The 15,519-nt window shown below is 44.6% G+C and overlaps 1 protein-coding gene across 9 annotated transcripts in view; it reads right to left on the bottom strand.

Annotated features, from left to right (window-relative positions):
- Positions 1-1,617: 1,617 nt before the first annotated feature.
- The window catches only part of HOPX (HOP homeobox), a 35,450-nt gene continuing 21,548 nt past the window's right edge, over positions 1,618-15,519 (bottom strand). For 2 of the 9 annotated variants that reach the window (XM_033214577.1, XM_033214581.1), the window contains 2 exons: positions 9,464-9,622; positions 1,618-2,419 (listed from right to left, as the gene is read on the bottom strand). In XM_033214577.1, the coding sequence (XP_033070468.1) occupies positions 2,342-2,419; positions 9,464-9,622 (237 nt within the window). In that variant the 3' untranslated portion in view covers positions 1,618-2,341. The other 7 variants (XM_033214585.1, XM_033214578.1, XM_033214580.1 and 4 more) reach the window with 7 other exon arrangements.

The following is a 15,519-nucleotide window of genomic DNA, read 5'->3' as shown; positions in this document are numbered from 1 at the left end:
CAGAAGTGTATACCAGTGTCACTCCAGGCTGGATTAGCAGATCTAGTTAGCAGCCTTTCCAATATCCATCTTTCCCTTTTTCCTTACCAACAGAACCCTAATTTTGCTCAAGGCAGCACTATGCTCATTTACAAATGCCCCAATTCCCAGACTCCCTTGCAGCTAGGAGTGGCCATGTGACCCACTTTGACCAATGTGATGTAGGTGGAAGTTGCTAGGTGGGGGCTTCCAGGAAATCTTTTTAGAGGGGAAAGTCTTAGCTGGCATTTGCCCTATGCTTTCCCTCCCTCTTTCTTTTCATTTTGTTTGAAATGCAGATGCAGTGTCCAGGTATCCATGAATACAAAAGCTGTGTACTAAAGATAGTAAAATCAAAAGATGGAATGATCCCAGCTCCTTGACAACATTAGGGAGCTACTCTAACAGCCCTGGATTACCTACCTGGTAATGTCTTATGTAAAAACAATCAAGAAAACAAAGGAACGGCTGGGTGTAGTGGCTCACACCTGTAATCCCAGCACTTTGAGAGGCTGAGGCTGGTGGATCACTTGAGACCAGGAGCTTGAGACCAGCCTGGCCAACATGGCGAAAGCCCATCTCTACTAAAAATACAAAAATTAACTGGGTGTGGTGGTGCATACCTGTAAGTCCAGCTACTCAGCAGGCTAAGTCAGGAGAATCGCTTGAACCCAAGAGGCAGAGGTTGCAGTGAGCCAAGATCATACCACTGCACCCTAGCCTGGGCAACACAGTGAGACTCTGTCTCAAAAAAAAAACAAAAAAGAAAAGAAAAGAGAACAAAGAAACAAGCCTATTTGCTTAATCCATTGTAATCAAGTTACTCTTCCATGCAATCAAACAATCTTAACTGATAGACTGTTAAAATGGTGTCTTAGTCTGTTTGGCTGCTATAACAAAATATCTTAGACTGGGTACTTTGTAAACAACATACATTTACTGCTCACAGTTCTAGAGACTGGCAACTCCAAGATCAAGGCACCAGCAGACCATGGTGAGCCCTCAATCCGGTGAGGGTCCATTCCTCCCAGGTGCCTTCTATGTATCCTCACATGACAGAATGGCAAACAAGCTTGCTCAGGCCTCTTTTATAAGGCAGTAATCCCACTCATGAGGGTGGAGCTCCCATAACCTTGTCACCTCCCAAAAGCCTCACCTCCTAATATCATCACCTTAGGGATTAAGTTTCAACATATGAATTTTGTCAGGGGCGGGGGATGGGGGTGGGCAGGGGGATGGGACACATTCAGGCCATAGCAGACATCTAGTGTGCTATGATAGTAAATGGATGCAAATTGACTGTAGAGTTTGTTAGAACAGTGCTGCTCCAACTTCCATGTGCATATAAACCACTTGAGAGCCTTGTTACAAATGCAGATTCTGATTCACTGGGTCTGGAATGGGGTTTGAGATTCTGCATTTTTCACCAGCTTAAAGCTAATGCTGATGAGGCTGGTCTTGGACCACACTTTGAGTAGCAAGAATTTAGAAAATGGCAGCTCTTCTGGTCAGTCAGCCCATACCATATAGGAGCCACTTTGTTTCTCTTTGATATGTTTCTTATTTGGTTGAAAACCTGCAGAGAACTCACTCAGTGCATCTTCAACAAAAAGTTAAGATTTTATTTAGAATATCATTTTAGAGACAAAATTGCAGTTCACTTTATTTAGCAAAATAAACTTAACCAATGCTTTTAGATACAGTAAATTCAAGACCTCTGGTGGGTTTTTTTCTTAGTTCCTTGCTTTTTTGCCAGTTGGAGTTTCTGTCTTCTAGCCTAACAGGCTTCTTTCCAAGTTAATGCAGCTATATTCCAAGGAAGTGTTTTATGAAATCTGAATACTCAAACACCCCTTCTGTATTTTAACTCAACCATCATTGTATTAGATGAAACATAAGGAAGGTGACTTAGGGAAGTAAGTGCAGAAGGAAATGTGTTCCCTTCTCCCTCATATTATCTTTTCAACAGAGGCCTGGATTGCTAAATGGATTATGAAAGCAAATTGTTACTGGGAGATGATGGTCAAAAGCAAACTTAGATGGTTTTCACACCATCTGTCATCATGACTCAAAGGGAAATGCACATCACACCATTTTTCCAGTGAAGCCACTGCTTTACACAGAAGATACACGTAGCTTCCTATTGTTATTTTCTTTTCTAACTATGTACATTTAGAAAAAATACAACACTGTGTTAAATAGCAGGACAGCTAGCAATGGAACATACAACACTATGCTGAAAAACCACAACAGCTTGGTTAAGCGGAGGAGAGAAACAGCAGATGGTCTTCATGGAGTGAAGCTGTCAGTGCCTGCCATCTCCTTAGTCTGTGACGGATCTGCACTCTGAGGGCAGGCCTTCTGAGCGCCGCCACTTCGCCAGGCGCTGCTTAAACCATTTCTGGAAGAGAGAAAAGAGCAAAACTATTTGTCACACACAGAAAAACTGAAATGTCTGTTCCCTTTTTAAAAGGTAGCCTCTGTGGCACAAGTGGAAAGGAGAGAATCAAGGGACGTGTCCATAGGGATGGCTCTCACCATGACACCTTTCCTGCCTCAGGACCTCTGCACATGCTATATTATGTTTAGAATGTTCTCTCTTTATTCTTTATCTGATGATCTCCCTGTCATCCTCACATCTCAGCTTAAACAGGACCTTCTCAATGAAGTCTTCCTTGATCACTCTGTCTAAAGTGGGTTTCCCACTCATCTCCTCACTTCCCAATTTAGTATTTTGTTACTTTCACAGAACTTTTAGCATCTGTCGTGATTTACTTGTGTATTCACTTATTTTTAATCTACATTCCCTTCTAGAATGTAAGCTCCATGAAAGCAGAGACTATATTCATCCTATCACCACTGCATCCTTAGCCCCTAGTACAAAGGTTTAAGACTTAGAAATTAATCAATATTTGCTGAATGAATAAAAGAAGTTAAAGCATATCCTTAATGCCCCAGATAGATCTCTATGGCTGCTGTATTTCATCAATGTATGCTCAGCTCACCAAAGGCCTTCCTCATTGGTAGCAGTTAGTAAGAATTTGTTGAATAAGATTAATAGTTAACTGCGCACTGCACAACCTCAGAGCACTCCTTGCAGATGCATGGAGTAGGCCAGCCCAATCTATCCTGCTCCAGAGCCACCGAGCAGTGAGAGAAGCTAAAGTGGGTCTACCACTTTGCTCAGAATCTCTCAGCTCCATATGACCCAAATATTCACACCTTACAGAAGTGACCACGGATGTACAGAAGGCCCCAGGTAGGATGTTTCTAGACACGGCATCATATGAGGCCTAGAACATGCCTATATGTTGGAAGGCAGTGTAGTATACTCTTGAGAAGTCAGTGGCTGCCTTTATCTTGCTAACTGGGGTGGTACAGAGTTCCCCAAAGAGGAGAACAGGAGAACCATGCTGGGGATAGGGCCAGGGTCTGGACCAGGTTGGTCAAGAGGAAACTGGGAATAAAAAAAAGAAAGCCAAACAACTTTGAAGAGAGACTAGTGAGGAAACAGATGAGCAAGCATTGACCTACATTGGAAAGGATGAGGAGAGAGCTCTATGGGAAGTCAGCACCTCCCCCAAGCTCTGTTCTCCTGTGCTTCCCAACCATGGAGTACATTGAGAAGGATGATATTTGTGTGTCACTGGTGTGTAGGCAGGCTGTGTGGTAGGTGACCCCCCCAGGGCTCTGCAGTCCTGGGCTCTGCCAACAGGAAGCTCTAGAGTAACTAATTGGCTATGCCCTAAATAGAGCACCAGTCATCTGTAAATGAAAAGGTAAGCTTAGGGTGTTTCTACTGTCCCTTCTGGTATTTCTATAATTCACCTGTTCTAGGGGTAAGGGGACGAGAAACAGGAAGAAAGCAGAAAGAACACAGCTGTGAGATGCCAGATCTGGGATGTGCTGATGGAGATATCGGGATGGTGGGAAAGCTCTAGAGGGCTCCCCACATAGCATGGGCTGATGCCTATCCAGATACTCAGAATGAACAGGATAGGCTCTAGGAAGCTGAAAGGGAATTCAGTATAAGCCCAAGATCAGAAGAAAATGTGAGAACCACAGGGGGAGAAGGAGCAAGGCCTAGAGGAGAGGCTGTTGAGCTTGAAGGGGGTACGGCTCTGCAGGACCGTTTTGGGCTCCACATCAATGCTAAGCTGGCTGAACAGCATGGGAACACACCTACACCTCACCCACCTGTACAGCAGAGTTTACACACTGAAATGCCTTACACAGTTGTCAAGATCTTACATACCTTTACACTGGGGTGGCAGTAGAGAAAAGTAATCTAAAGACAAGGACAGCAGACTATCATGGGGAAAAACTTCTCTTTGGGGGCTACTTTCTGGGTGCCCTATTTTGCTCCTAGGGATCACTACCCTTCATGAGAAGAGAGAACTCATGCAACTTTGGTGGCTTCAATTGAAATTATACTGCTAAGAGTGGGCCCATTTTCTTCTATAACCTGTGTGCATGTGTTTAGTTAACTCTGGATTCTGGTATGAGAGCAGCAAGGTTCCGGTTTCATTAATGAGGTAGCACTGTGGGGGGTTTCAAGGATACAAGGTCTGATTAAATAGGATTTCCAGTTACTAGAGCTGAATAAATGGCAGCATTGTAAAGACTGACTAATTAAAATCTGGAGGAAGAAAATCTCACTTTCTATCAGATTTCATTTAAGACAAAATGGTTGAGCTGGTCTCATTTAAAAGAGCCACCCACATCTTTACACTATGTAATGAAGCAGAATATTGATGGACCGTTACTGAAAATAACTTCAGCAGGGACATTTGTGGTTTTGTGAGTTGGTACCCAAATGCTTAACAAATTGAGCCCTAACATTGGGGAATGGGAGGAGGTTCAAGAAAAGCTCAACAATTTTTTGAAGACGCATATTTTAAATCAAGTAGATATAAAATAATTTGGCAAAGCCAGTTGCAATCCAACAGAAATCATTAAATACCTTGCTTGCTTTTTTCCCTTTAGAGTTGTGTCTTATCAATCTCACTCACATCAGTGCTAATTTTCCACCTGGCTTTATCCTTCTCTTCTTTGTTTCAGTCATCCACTGGGAAAGACATTCATCCCTTGCTTGCTTATAAATGAATGCCCTCATTACCCTTGCCCATTGATGGAGATTTATTTACTCTGAGTAAACAGATGATAATTAGACACTGTGATGGGAAGGGGCTGGGGCAAGGAAACACTGTTCCTGTCCTTTTCTCTAGCAACTAACATTTCATTCTTTTCAGAAAGAGACCTTTAGATGTCTTTATTCCACTGATAAAACATCCAGTGACTAAAACCACTGGGTTCTGGGAACAAGCTCAGGGCATCTAGAGGAGATAAAAATACTTGGAGACCTCCCTAAGAACCAATTCCAGTTACATTGTGCTTGAATTAAAGAGAGAGAGAGAGAGAGATAGAGAGAGAGAGAGTGTGTGGGTGTGATAATAGAAAGCACCAGATCATCCCAACCTCCCAGGGGGCTAAAGAAGGAGCTTTCCCAGCCTCTTCTAACACTGACTTCAGAATAAAAGACATAAGGCTGGGATTCTGTAAGTTTTCACGTAATGTAAATCTAGGAGATATTTAGATTACCGTTATGAGAAGAACCCATTCTAACATCCCAGTAAATGCAACTTAGAAAGTTATTTCAATTACAGCACCCTTCACTTTACTTTGAGTTCTTATGGGTGCCACCTGCACACCCACAGAGAATTTTGTCCTAAAGTGGGACAGTTATAAAGAGGTCAGCAAATCTCCCAAGACAGAGAATGTTTCAACTTCTTAGTCCCTCTTGTCCCTGCCCAAGTATCAGCCCTGTGAATCAGTTCTGGTAACAATCTTGCAAGAGCACTGGGCAGCTCCGGCTTATTTTTCTTGTACTGAAGTATTGCTTGTTCTAGGAAAGGTAAGAATATGATTCCATTTCTGGAGGTGGGTGGTGTTGGGGTGGGTTGAGGACTCAGGCATATGAAACAAATGTTAGTTTGGCTTTGGTGACCCTTTCCCATGGAAAGCAGCAACACTAGTAAGAACAGAGACAGGGGAGACTGGGTGCGATGGCTCATGCTTGTAATCCCAGCACTTTGGGAGACCAAGGCAAGAGGATTGCTTGAGCCCAAGAGTTTGAAACCAGCTCAGGCAACATAGTGAGACTCCCATCTCTACAAAAAATTTAAAAATTAGCCGTATGTGGTGGTAGTACATGCCCATAGTCCCAGCTACTTTGGAGGCTGCGGTAGAAGGAATGCCTGAGGCTGGGAAGCCAAGACTGAGGTGAGCCGTGGGCGTGCCACTGTACTCCAGCCTGAATGACAAAGTGAGACACTGTCTCCAAAAATAGAAAAAAGAAAGAAGAGAGAAGAAAGAAAGAAAGAAAGAAAGAAAGAAAGAAAGAAAGAAAGAAAGAAAGAAGAGAGAAAACGAAACAGGGGAAGTATCAATATCAGACACTACTTATATGTAGGCCCAGCAGGCCCTAGCCTCCATGGAGTTATTTAAAGGGTCCTTACGAGACCTGCTATAAACAAAAATAATTTTAATGACTGAAAGTTCATCACTGGGCATACGTCTCCAGAAGACACTTTCTTTTTGTAATATTTTAAAATATTTAATATTTTTATTTTTATTTACTTATTTATTTTGAGACAGGTTCTCCTTCTGTCACCCAGGCTAGGTAGTACAGTGGCATGATCATAGTTCACTGCAGCCTTGAACTCCTGGGTTCAAGGGATTCTCTTGCCTTAGCCTCCAGAGTAACTGAGACTACAGGCACACACCAGCACACCTGGCTGATTTTTTTATTTTCTTTTTTGGTGGAGATGGGCAGCATCTTGTCATGTTGCCCAGGCTAGTCTGAAACTCCTAGCCTCAAGCAATCTTCCTGCCTCAGCCTCTCAAAGTGCTGGGATTATAGGTGTGAGCTACTGTGCGCAGCCAGACACTTTCTTTTTCATAGAAGATACTCTTTAAAAATATAAATGTTGTTTGAGAAGATGAAAGAAGAAATCATTCTCATTCACCAGTATCCATGGGGGTAATGGGGTGAGAGGGGAAAGAATGGGAAATTGAAAGATGAGACCCAATCCAGTAAAGGCAAGCAGGCAGCCTGTAGTTCCTAGGAAATCTCTTTCTCTGAGCTTGCTAAGTGCTGCCTGTCTCTAAGCTCTGGGGTTCCAGATGCTTCCCTGCAGGTCAAGGCAGGAAGACAGAGGGGCAAGCCAAGCTGTGGTCACTGTAGGGAGGAAGAAGGTGTTGGTCCTGTGGCAGGAAGAGGAAGCCAGGGGCCCTGCTAAGAGGCTGACTCACCCCACATCCACTCATTTTGGGGCTGGGTCTACCACTTGTTTATTTGAGAATGGCAGAAGGGGGAAATGGGAGGACTGCCTGAGAGGTGCAGAAGAACCTGCTATGCAGAGGTCTGAATTGGCTGACCTCAGTCACAGAAAAAAAGCAGGTGCCCTTTTCTTCTTCCTACCCCTAACCAGATTTTATTTCAATTTTCTAATATCATGTGAATCTTGAGGAAAGGTTGAATATAGCCTGGGAGGACTGTTGCCTAATGCAGGGGAAAGATAACACCAAGTGAGTTGTCAGTTCTTTCTTCCTGCTCATCTAGTGATTTCCATGCCTCCTCTGTGGAGACAGCATAGCATGGTGGTTAAGAATTTGGGCTTCCAGGGTTCAAATCCTGGTCCTGCTGCCTTCTAGCTGCTGTCTTGGGCAAGTATATTTAATCTTTCTGTGCCTCAGTTGCCTTATCTGGACAAGTGGGCTAATAGTATCTACCCTCACAGTATTGTTGTGACAAATAAATGATTTACTACTTGGACAGTGCCTGGAAAAATGCCTGGCAAGTATTAGCCATTACAAAGGTCAATGTAATCATGTTGCTTTATAGGTAAGGTGACTGATGGCAATTCGCCAGGCACAATCAGAGGCCGAGAAGGGGTTGGACCTCTTGTTAGTGCTGTGCCCACAATACTTCACAGCCTTGTTTTTAAAAGATAAGTTGTCTCCATGATCACTCTTCTTTTCTAAGCATAGCGTGGGATTTCAGATGATAAAATTTCAGCAGGCTGCCTTCTCAGGAGATACCAAGAAACATGAGCTGTTAGACTTGGGTTACAGTAAATCACCTTCCATTAAGTTCTGGTTTTGGTTGGTCAGACAGCCATTTCTTTTGCTAAAAATAAATATGTTTGCCTTTCTATTTGACCTGTAAATGACAGGATCGTCTATGGACAAGCTCTCCAAAGAGTGCCTCTGGCTTAATTAGTAAAAATAATTTTGGACTTGAGGTCCAGGGTCTTGGTCCTAGGATCTACTGGATCCATTACAAGCTTCTAAACCTCAACTGAGCATGGCTCATGGTGACAGGACAAGTGCCTGATGCTCTGGTATATAAAATAGGAAAAATAAGAAAGTCTCTGCTTTAGAGTTGAGGTTGGAAGTGTGAAGTGCTTTGGGGACCCACAGGAGAGATGCTAGATCAGTTCCAAGTAGTCTATCATGCTTAAAGGATTGTCTTTCCATGACCAAAGGGAAAAGAGAAGTCGGAGTTAAGACGAGTTTTAAAAGTCAACTAAAGGCTCCAACATTGCACCTGTGGTGAACAACCACAGGTAGTGTTGCATTCTTTACCTGGCATTTTTCGGGATAATATAGGAGCATTTAAAAAATAGATAAGTCAATGAATGCACTTAGGGGGACATTGGCTGCCGCTCCCGTCAGCTGAAATGTCAGCTATCTACCGTCTTATAAAACGCCCCGAAAAGCCTCTAAACCTTAGAGCTGCGGAATTTTTTAAAAAATCGGAACCACATCTCCCTGGCTTCGTGCAGTGTGAGTTCTGCAGCTCGGGGGACGCTGCAGTGTGATGTGGTGGAGAGAGCAAGCTTCACGGCTCCTGCCATCCTGACAGCGCCCTCCCTCCTAGGCTCAGCCTCCTGGTTCGCCAAACCGGAGGACTGAATTTATGGCTAGCTGGTCTCTGGGGAGCCTTCCAGCTCTGACATTCCCGCCTAGAATAGATCTTCCCGAAGGTTTCACAGACAGACCAGAGGGTACAGAGCCGGGAAGGCGAAACAGGGACAGGCGAGAGACGCTGCTCCCAACTCGCAGAAGGAGAAAGCGTGTATCCCGGGCTGCCAGGGAGAGTGGAAAGGCAAGGACTGGTGACCACCGGGTTTCTACGCAGCTCCCGGGGAACCACAGCTGGATGGGGGTGGCGAGGAGACTGGGCACCCATGGGAACGGGGAAGCGGGGAGGCGGCAGTGGGAGCCATGCAGGGTCTGGGCCCCCGGATGCGGGCAGAAGCGATGGGAGATCGGGGGGAGGGCAGCCCAGCGGGAGGCACAGACGACCAGGACCGCCCAGCCGCGAGACGGCTCAGCTCGGGCAGGGGTCCCGGCGCGCTGGGCGCGTGTGGGGACGCACCTGGGTCTCCTCCTCGGAAAGGCCGGCCTCGGCCGCGATGAGGCACAGCGTGGTGGAATCCGGGTGCTTGTCGACCTTGTTGAAGTTGTACTCCAGGATCTCTACCTGGTCCTCCGTGGGGCCGGTCGCGGTCTCCGCCGACATGGTCCCTGCGCGCTGCTGGGCAGGGAGAAGCGGCAGCGGTGAGCGAGGCTGGGGGCCGGCGGGACGCAGCAAAGGAAGGCGGTCGCTGTGCCGCCGGGCAGCCCCAGCCCCTGGCCGCCACCTCCCGCGGTGCCACTGCCGCGCAAGTCCCCGGCGGCAGCAGACTGAGTGGGGGCTTACGGCTGCCCCCGACCGGGGCCTCCCTCCCCGGACGGAGCGCTGTTGCGGGCTGACTGCAGAGCCTGGCATCTGGCGCCTCCCGCGCCCCGGGGGACCCCTTGCAGCAACGCCCCCTGGATCCCTGCCTGCGACTGGGGCAAGATAGATGACTCCCCGGGTCCTCACCGCCCTCCGGCTCTAAGGAAGGAGTGAAGGAAGCGCTGGGGCGATTTTGATAAATCCCCTTAAAACCTTCCTCCCGAAAGGGGGACCTCCCCTGGGGACAGACTTGACAGATCGCCAGGGTGAGTTCGCCCGAGTCCGCTGCTAGCCGGCCTCCTCGGTACGCGGCCTTCTGTCTCTGCAGTGGGTTGGCGCTTTGGGGCCCTCTCCAGGCAGGGCTGCACACCCCACCCTTCCTCCAAAAAAGTTACCCACAAGACAAGTTACTTCTCAAAGTTGGGGAGGTGGAGGCGGTGCTTTTAATGTCTTTCCATCTTACAGAGATGGAGATAGGTCCGCAGAGAAGTGAGTTAAGGCGGGGGATTGAGCCACGGGAGAAATTTCCACCTGTGGGCTTGCACGTGCCACTCTGCCGCTCTGCAACCTCCTCCTTCAACTCTCTGTCCCCGCTCTTTCTAGGTATGCTTTAGTGAGTCCCCGGCCTGCAGTCACCAGGCCGCTATTCCACAATGTACGGCAAAGAACTTGCCTCACTGTGTGCTCCCCGAGGGGAGGACTTGCAAGATGCAGCCAAAATCCAACTGAGGAGGATCCAGTCAGCTGTCGTTTAAAATTTCAGACTTCCCTATGATTGTACTAAAATGTACTATAAGGTCAGGAAAATGGGCCCATCACAAGCTTCACGATCTCCTGCATCTCCTTACTTTAAAGCCAACCATTACTCTAGCAAGTTTGAAGCAACATGACTTCCTGCTGGGTTGTCTCCATACCTACAAAGTCTCTGAATTGGGACCAAAAACTTAAACAATTTAAAAATTGGCCAGGCGCGGTGGCTCAAGCCTGTAATCCCAGCACTTTGGGAGGCCGAGACGGGCGGATCACGAGGTCAGGAGATCGAGACCATACTGGCTAACACGGTGAAACCCCGTCTCTACTAAAAAATACAAAAACTAGCCGGGCGAGGTGGCGGGCGCCTGTAGTCCCAGCTACTCGGGAGGCTGAGGCAGGAGAATGGAGTAAGCCTGGGAGACGGAGCTTGCAGTGAGCTGAGATCCGGCCACTGCACTCCAGTCGGGGTGACAGAGCGAGACTCCGCCTCAAAAAAAAAAAAAAAAATTAAAAATTGGCATATGTAACCCCATCCACCTCCTCCTCCTAATTTAAGATGCATGAAGGTATAGAAAGTTGGAGTCTTCAAGATATCCTTGGCTGTGGGTTTGGCACACCTGTCAGGACTAGACTGTCGCTAACAGTAAAAGACAAGGGCAAGTGTGGGAATCACGTTGGTTTGTTGTTTTAACAAACAATTGCAAAATCATCCAGCACAATCCTGAGTAGGTTGTGATGTGGTTTGTGCCTGGGATGAGCCACACTTCACTGATGTGCTGGCAGAATGTACCCAATGCTGTTATAACCTTCTCCACTGTGACTTGCATCTTCTACTTCCTAAATAAATGTCTTTACCTCTCCTTTGGGTCACTTTGAAGGGGCTTTCGGGCACAACGGGAAGTCATTCTACTGTGAGAGTCTGGCTTAAGTCACTTGCCAAGCCACTATGAAATCCCATGTTTTTAGGGGATTCTGTGCTTTCCCACCTAAAAATCATAGCACTGATTCCTGTCATGATGCTGGGCAGGAGAGGGTCATACCAGGTCAGAAACACTTCCTCTTCTGTGTGCATCCGTTGCCCCTACCTTTGACACACAACTTCAGAGCTGGGAAGAACCTTGGAAATTACCTCTTCCAGTCTTCTTTTGTAACAGCCCAGGAAAATGAGCATAGGAAGACTAACTTTCTGAATGTTACCCAGCTGGTGACCTGTGCTCCGCTAGACCCTTCTCAGTGGGGCAGTCTGTCATTAGTCTGGTAGGAAAAATCCGGAGGGCAGTAGTCATAATGCAGGCAGGAGCTCATTGCCATTTTGAATGGGCATGAACTCTCCTAGTAGGACACCAATTCTAGCCAAAGTTGCCCACGGGAACAACCTATCACTGCTTGCTTTGTTTGAAAGAAAACAAGGGCTGGGAGACTGCTGCCTCTGATTTTACTTCTTGCCTTAGAAAGGTTCCAGCTGATTTTATGTAACATAGTTGTGCTGGCTCTTCCATGAAAATTTTGGCTTTGTCTTTGTAGAATCCTCAGTCCTTCAGAAATATTAATTTCTAAACTGAGTGTTCTGCATATACTTTCCCCTCTTTTTTGGTTATTTAATTCCTGTTATAAAACTCAAGGGCTGCTATTGGTCTTACATTTAATTTAGTGCATTTTATTTTATTAGATTTCTGTGGCTTATTGTTACAGGACTTTGTATGAGATTTTGTGGAGAGGTCCTGGTTAACTTTAAAGAACTCCTTGGGTTAGTTGACTGAGAACCATTGGCCTTGGTTAGCTGCTAAGACTTGTGGGAGGACCATTTGAAAGCACCTACTTCTCCAAGGTACACCAAGCAAGCCTGATTTCTAGAAATGAAGGTGGACAATCTCCATAGTCAAATGTATCTGTTATTTCTCTGCAAAGCTCTCAGCCCTTTGCTTAACAAATGTTTGCTGTTACTTCCTTTCTTCTCTCACTCTGTCTCTCTCAAAGAAGATATAAGTCAAACTGGCTGGGTAACCTTGGCCTTATAAAGCTTTTCAACTATTTCCAGTAACAAAACAGTTGAGAAGTTTCTCTGAAAATAGTCTAAACAATTTCAGATTAAAATAACTAAAAATACTTTAAAGCTACTCAAACGTTAATCTTAGCACAAGTGTTATTGTTGTGGCTACTCATATCTCATCAAACATTCAAAGAGTAATTTGTCCTGTGGTTATATTTTTCCTTTGTGGTTGGGGGAAGACATTGCATAAGCGTTTTCAAGATGTTAAATGCAAGCTGCTGGCTTTTTTCTAAATTAATTCCAATGCCTGGCGTAGACAGTTGTGTCAACCCAATGGCTCTACTTTTGTCCCCTGATCCTGTAATCATTTATTTTAAAAGTATCTACCTATATAAACTAGCTCACAAAAAGCGCTATCAACTGGGAATCTTTGGTAACCTTTGTAGTAACCAAAAAATTGCTTTGGGCTCACATTTGCCATCTTATCCTCCCTCTCCCAGCCATTCTGACCTCTTTGTAATAGCACTAATATGAAACCAAGAGAAAAAGGTTATCAATGGCAGATTCTCCAGATTAACCCAGAGTCCTGTGGTGAGTTGGCCAAAAGGGAAACAAGCCAGTGGATTTTTCTTTAGTCTATATTTCTTTTATGTTCACTGTGAACTTCCTGGAAGCAATGGGCTCTTGAAATGTTTTGTATTTTCCTAAGTGAGAAAAATGATGTGTGGCCACTTCTGCAAAAGAAGTGGTGGGCCTTTGGAAGGGGATGGGGTCTTCCCCTTCGTCACTTATTCAGTTACTCTGAAGAGGGTAGGAGAGGGCATCGCCCAAACTGTCAAGGCCCCCCCAGAAATTGAAAAACAGAAGTCAAGTATTCATCTGGCTCTCCAGGCTAGCACAAAAGCTGGAGAGAGAGAGAGAGAGAGAGAGAGGGAGAGAGAGAAAGAGAGAAAGAGACAAAGAGAGAGAATTGTTCTTTTAAGTATAAACTTGGCAGTTGGTATCCTTAAGCTAACAGCAGTGCTTCTCAAGCCTGGATGGGCTTCAGACTTACCTATGGAAATGTCTAAGCCCACCATAGACCTCTTAAACCAGAACTGCATTTTAGAAACCCAGCACGGGAGAGACACAAAAAGTATTTCAGCTCTTGAAAAGATTTGCAATTTAACCATTAAAATCAATTCTAAATATTCTTATGCCTTATATCTGCTCTAATGCTGTATATCATCTTAACATTTAAGTAGATGGTAGGTTGAAGTCATTTTAAAGGAATAAGCTTTTAGAAGTAGATATTAGAATGATTAATTTAAACCTAATGCTATTAATCTTTTATATATATGGTCAGAAATGGGGAAAATGCCTTTAAAATTATAAATTAGCAAAAGAAAACAGATATTCTCCTATGCTTTCAAAAGTTCAGGAATGAAATAAAACCCTTTTAAAAACCATTCAAAAAAATGCATTCTTGTGTTGAGATCAGAGTTTAAGATAGCAAATCATCGAAAGGAAAACTCCTTCCAGTTCATCACGCACATTTTAATAAATGACTTAGATGCCAGAAATCACAATGGAAAAGATTTGGCAATCTTAAGTATGACTGTTCTCCTCTAATTCCTTAAATTTCCCTGTGAGGAAAATGCTAAAATTTAAGTTATTATTTATGTACAAAACATATTCAATACAACTTGGAACCGAAGATTACTCTGAATACATCCCAAATACATAGCATCATTCCTACCTTTATGGGAACAAGATCCCAAATCTAAATAGGAAAATGCATTTTAAAATGTTATATTGATTTCAACTTTACATATTTTAAAAAACCTGGCCGGGCACGGTGGCTCAAGCCTGTAATCCCAACACTTTGGGAGGCCGAGACGGGCGGATCACGAGGTCAGGAGATCGAGACCATCCTGGTTAACACTGTGAAACCCGGTCTCTACTAAAAAAATACAAAAAACTAGCCGGGCGAGGTGGCGGGCGCCTGTAGTCCCAGCTACTCGGGAGGCTGAGGCAGGAGAATGGCGTGAACCCGGGAGGCGGAGCTTGCAGTGAGCTGAGATCCGGCCACTGCAATCCAGCCCCGGCGACAGAGTGAGACTCCGTCTCAAAAAAAAAAAACCTGAAAGAAATCCCACAAAATGTTAACAGTGGTTATATCTAGATTGTGCAACTATGGATTTGCACAATCTAAAACATTTTCTTCTTTATATTTTTCTGCTTTTTCAAATTTTCTATAATAAGCATTTATGACTTTGGGATTTGAAAAAGAAATTTTTTCCCCCTATATAACAATGTCCTCAATCACACCAGTTGTCCACCTTGCTCAAAATTTTATTTGATTATTGTTACTAAATAAATTTTTTGGAAAAGTATGAGAGTTGTTTTCCAAGACTACTTAGAAGATTAGGGAAGTAAAGATTTTCATTTTTCATGCAAATATTGTTAGGTGTCAGATGGATATATGTAATGTACATGTAAGTTACGAAGCATAAAATAAACACTAGTGAACCCCACTCAGTTTAAGAATTAAAGCATTACCAAGACTATGGAAGCTATCTGTTTTTCGCCCTGAGTCCCATTCCCTTGCTGACCTGCCCCCAGAAAAAAAACACAGTTCTGAATTTTGTATTAGTCATTCCTTTGCTTTTCATTTTATTTCAATTTTTTAGAGGCAGGGTCTTGCTGTCACCCTCAGGTTGGAGTGCAGTGGTGCCATCATAGCTCACTGTAACTGGGCTTAAGTGATCGTCAGGCCTCAGTCTCCTGAGTAGCTGGGATTGCAGGCATGAGCCACTGCGTCCAGTCACTGCTTTTTAAATTAGTTCTATCACATATGTATGGATCCCTAAAAGAACATTTTTTTTTTTAGTTTTGCTCTTGAGTTGTATAAAAATGGTGTCGTACCATATATAATTTTTCTGTAAATTGCTTTTTTCACTCAACAGTGTTTCCAAAACAAATCCACATT

The sequence above is a fragment of the Trachypithecus francoisi genome, unplaced genomic scaffold (genome assembly GCF_009764315.1).
Source record: "Trachypithecus francoisi isolate TF-2019V2 unplaced genomic scaffold, Tfra_2.0 Lachesis_group1, whole genome shotgun sequence".
Classification (NCBI taxonomy): domain Eukaryota; kingdom Metazoa; phylum Chordata; class Mammalia; order Primates; family Cercopithecidae; genus Trachypithecus; species Trachypithecus francoisi.
This window is presented reverse-complemented; position numbering and strand designations above follow the sequence as displayed.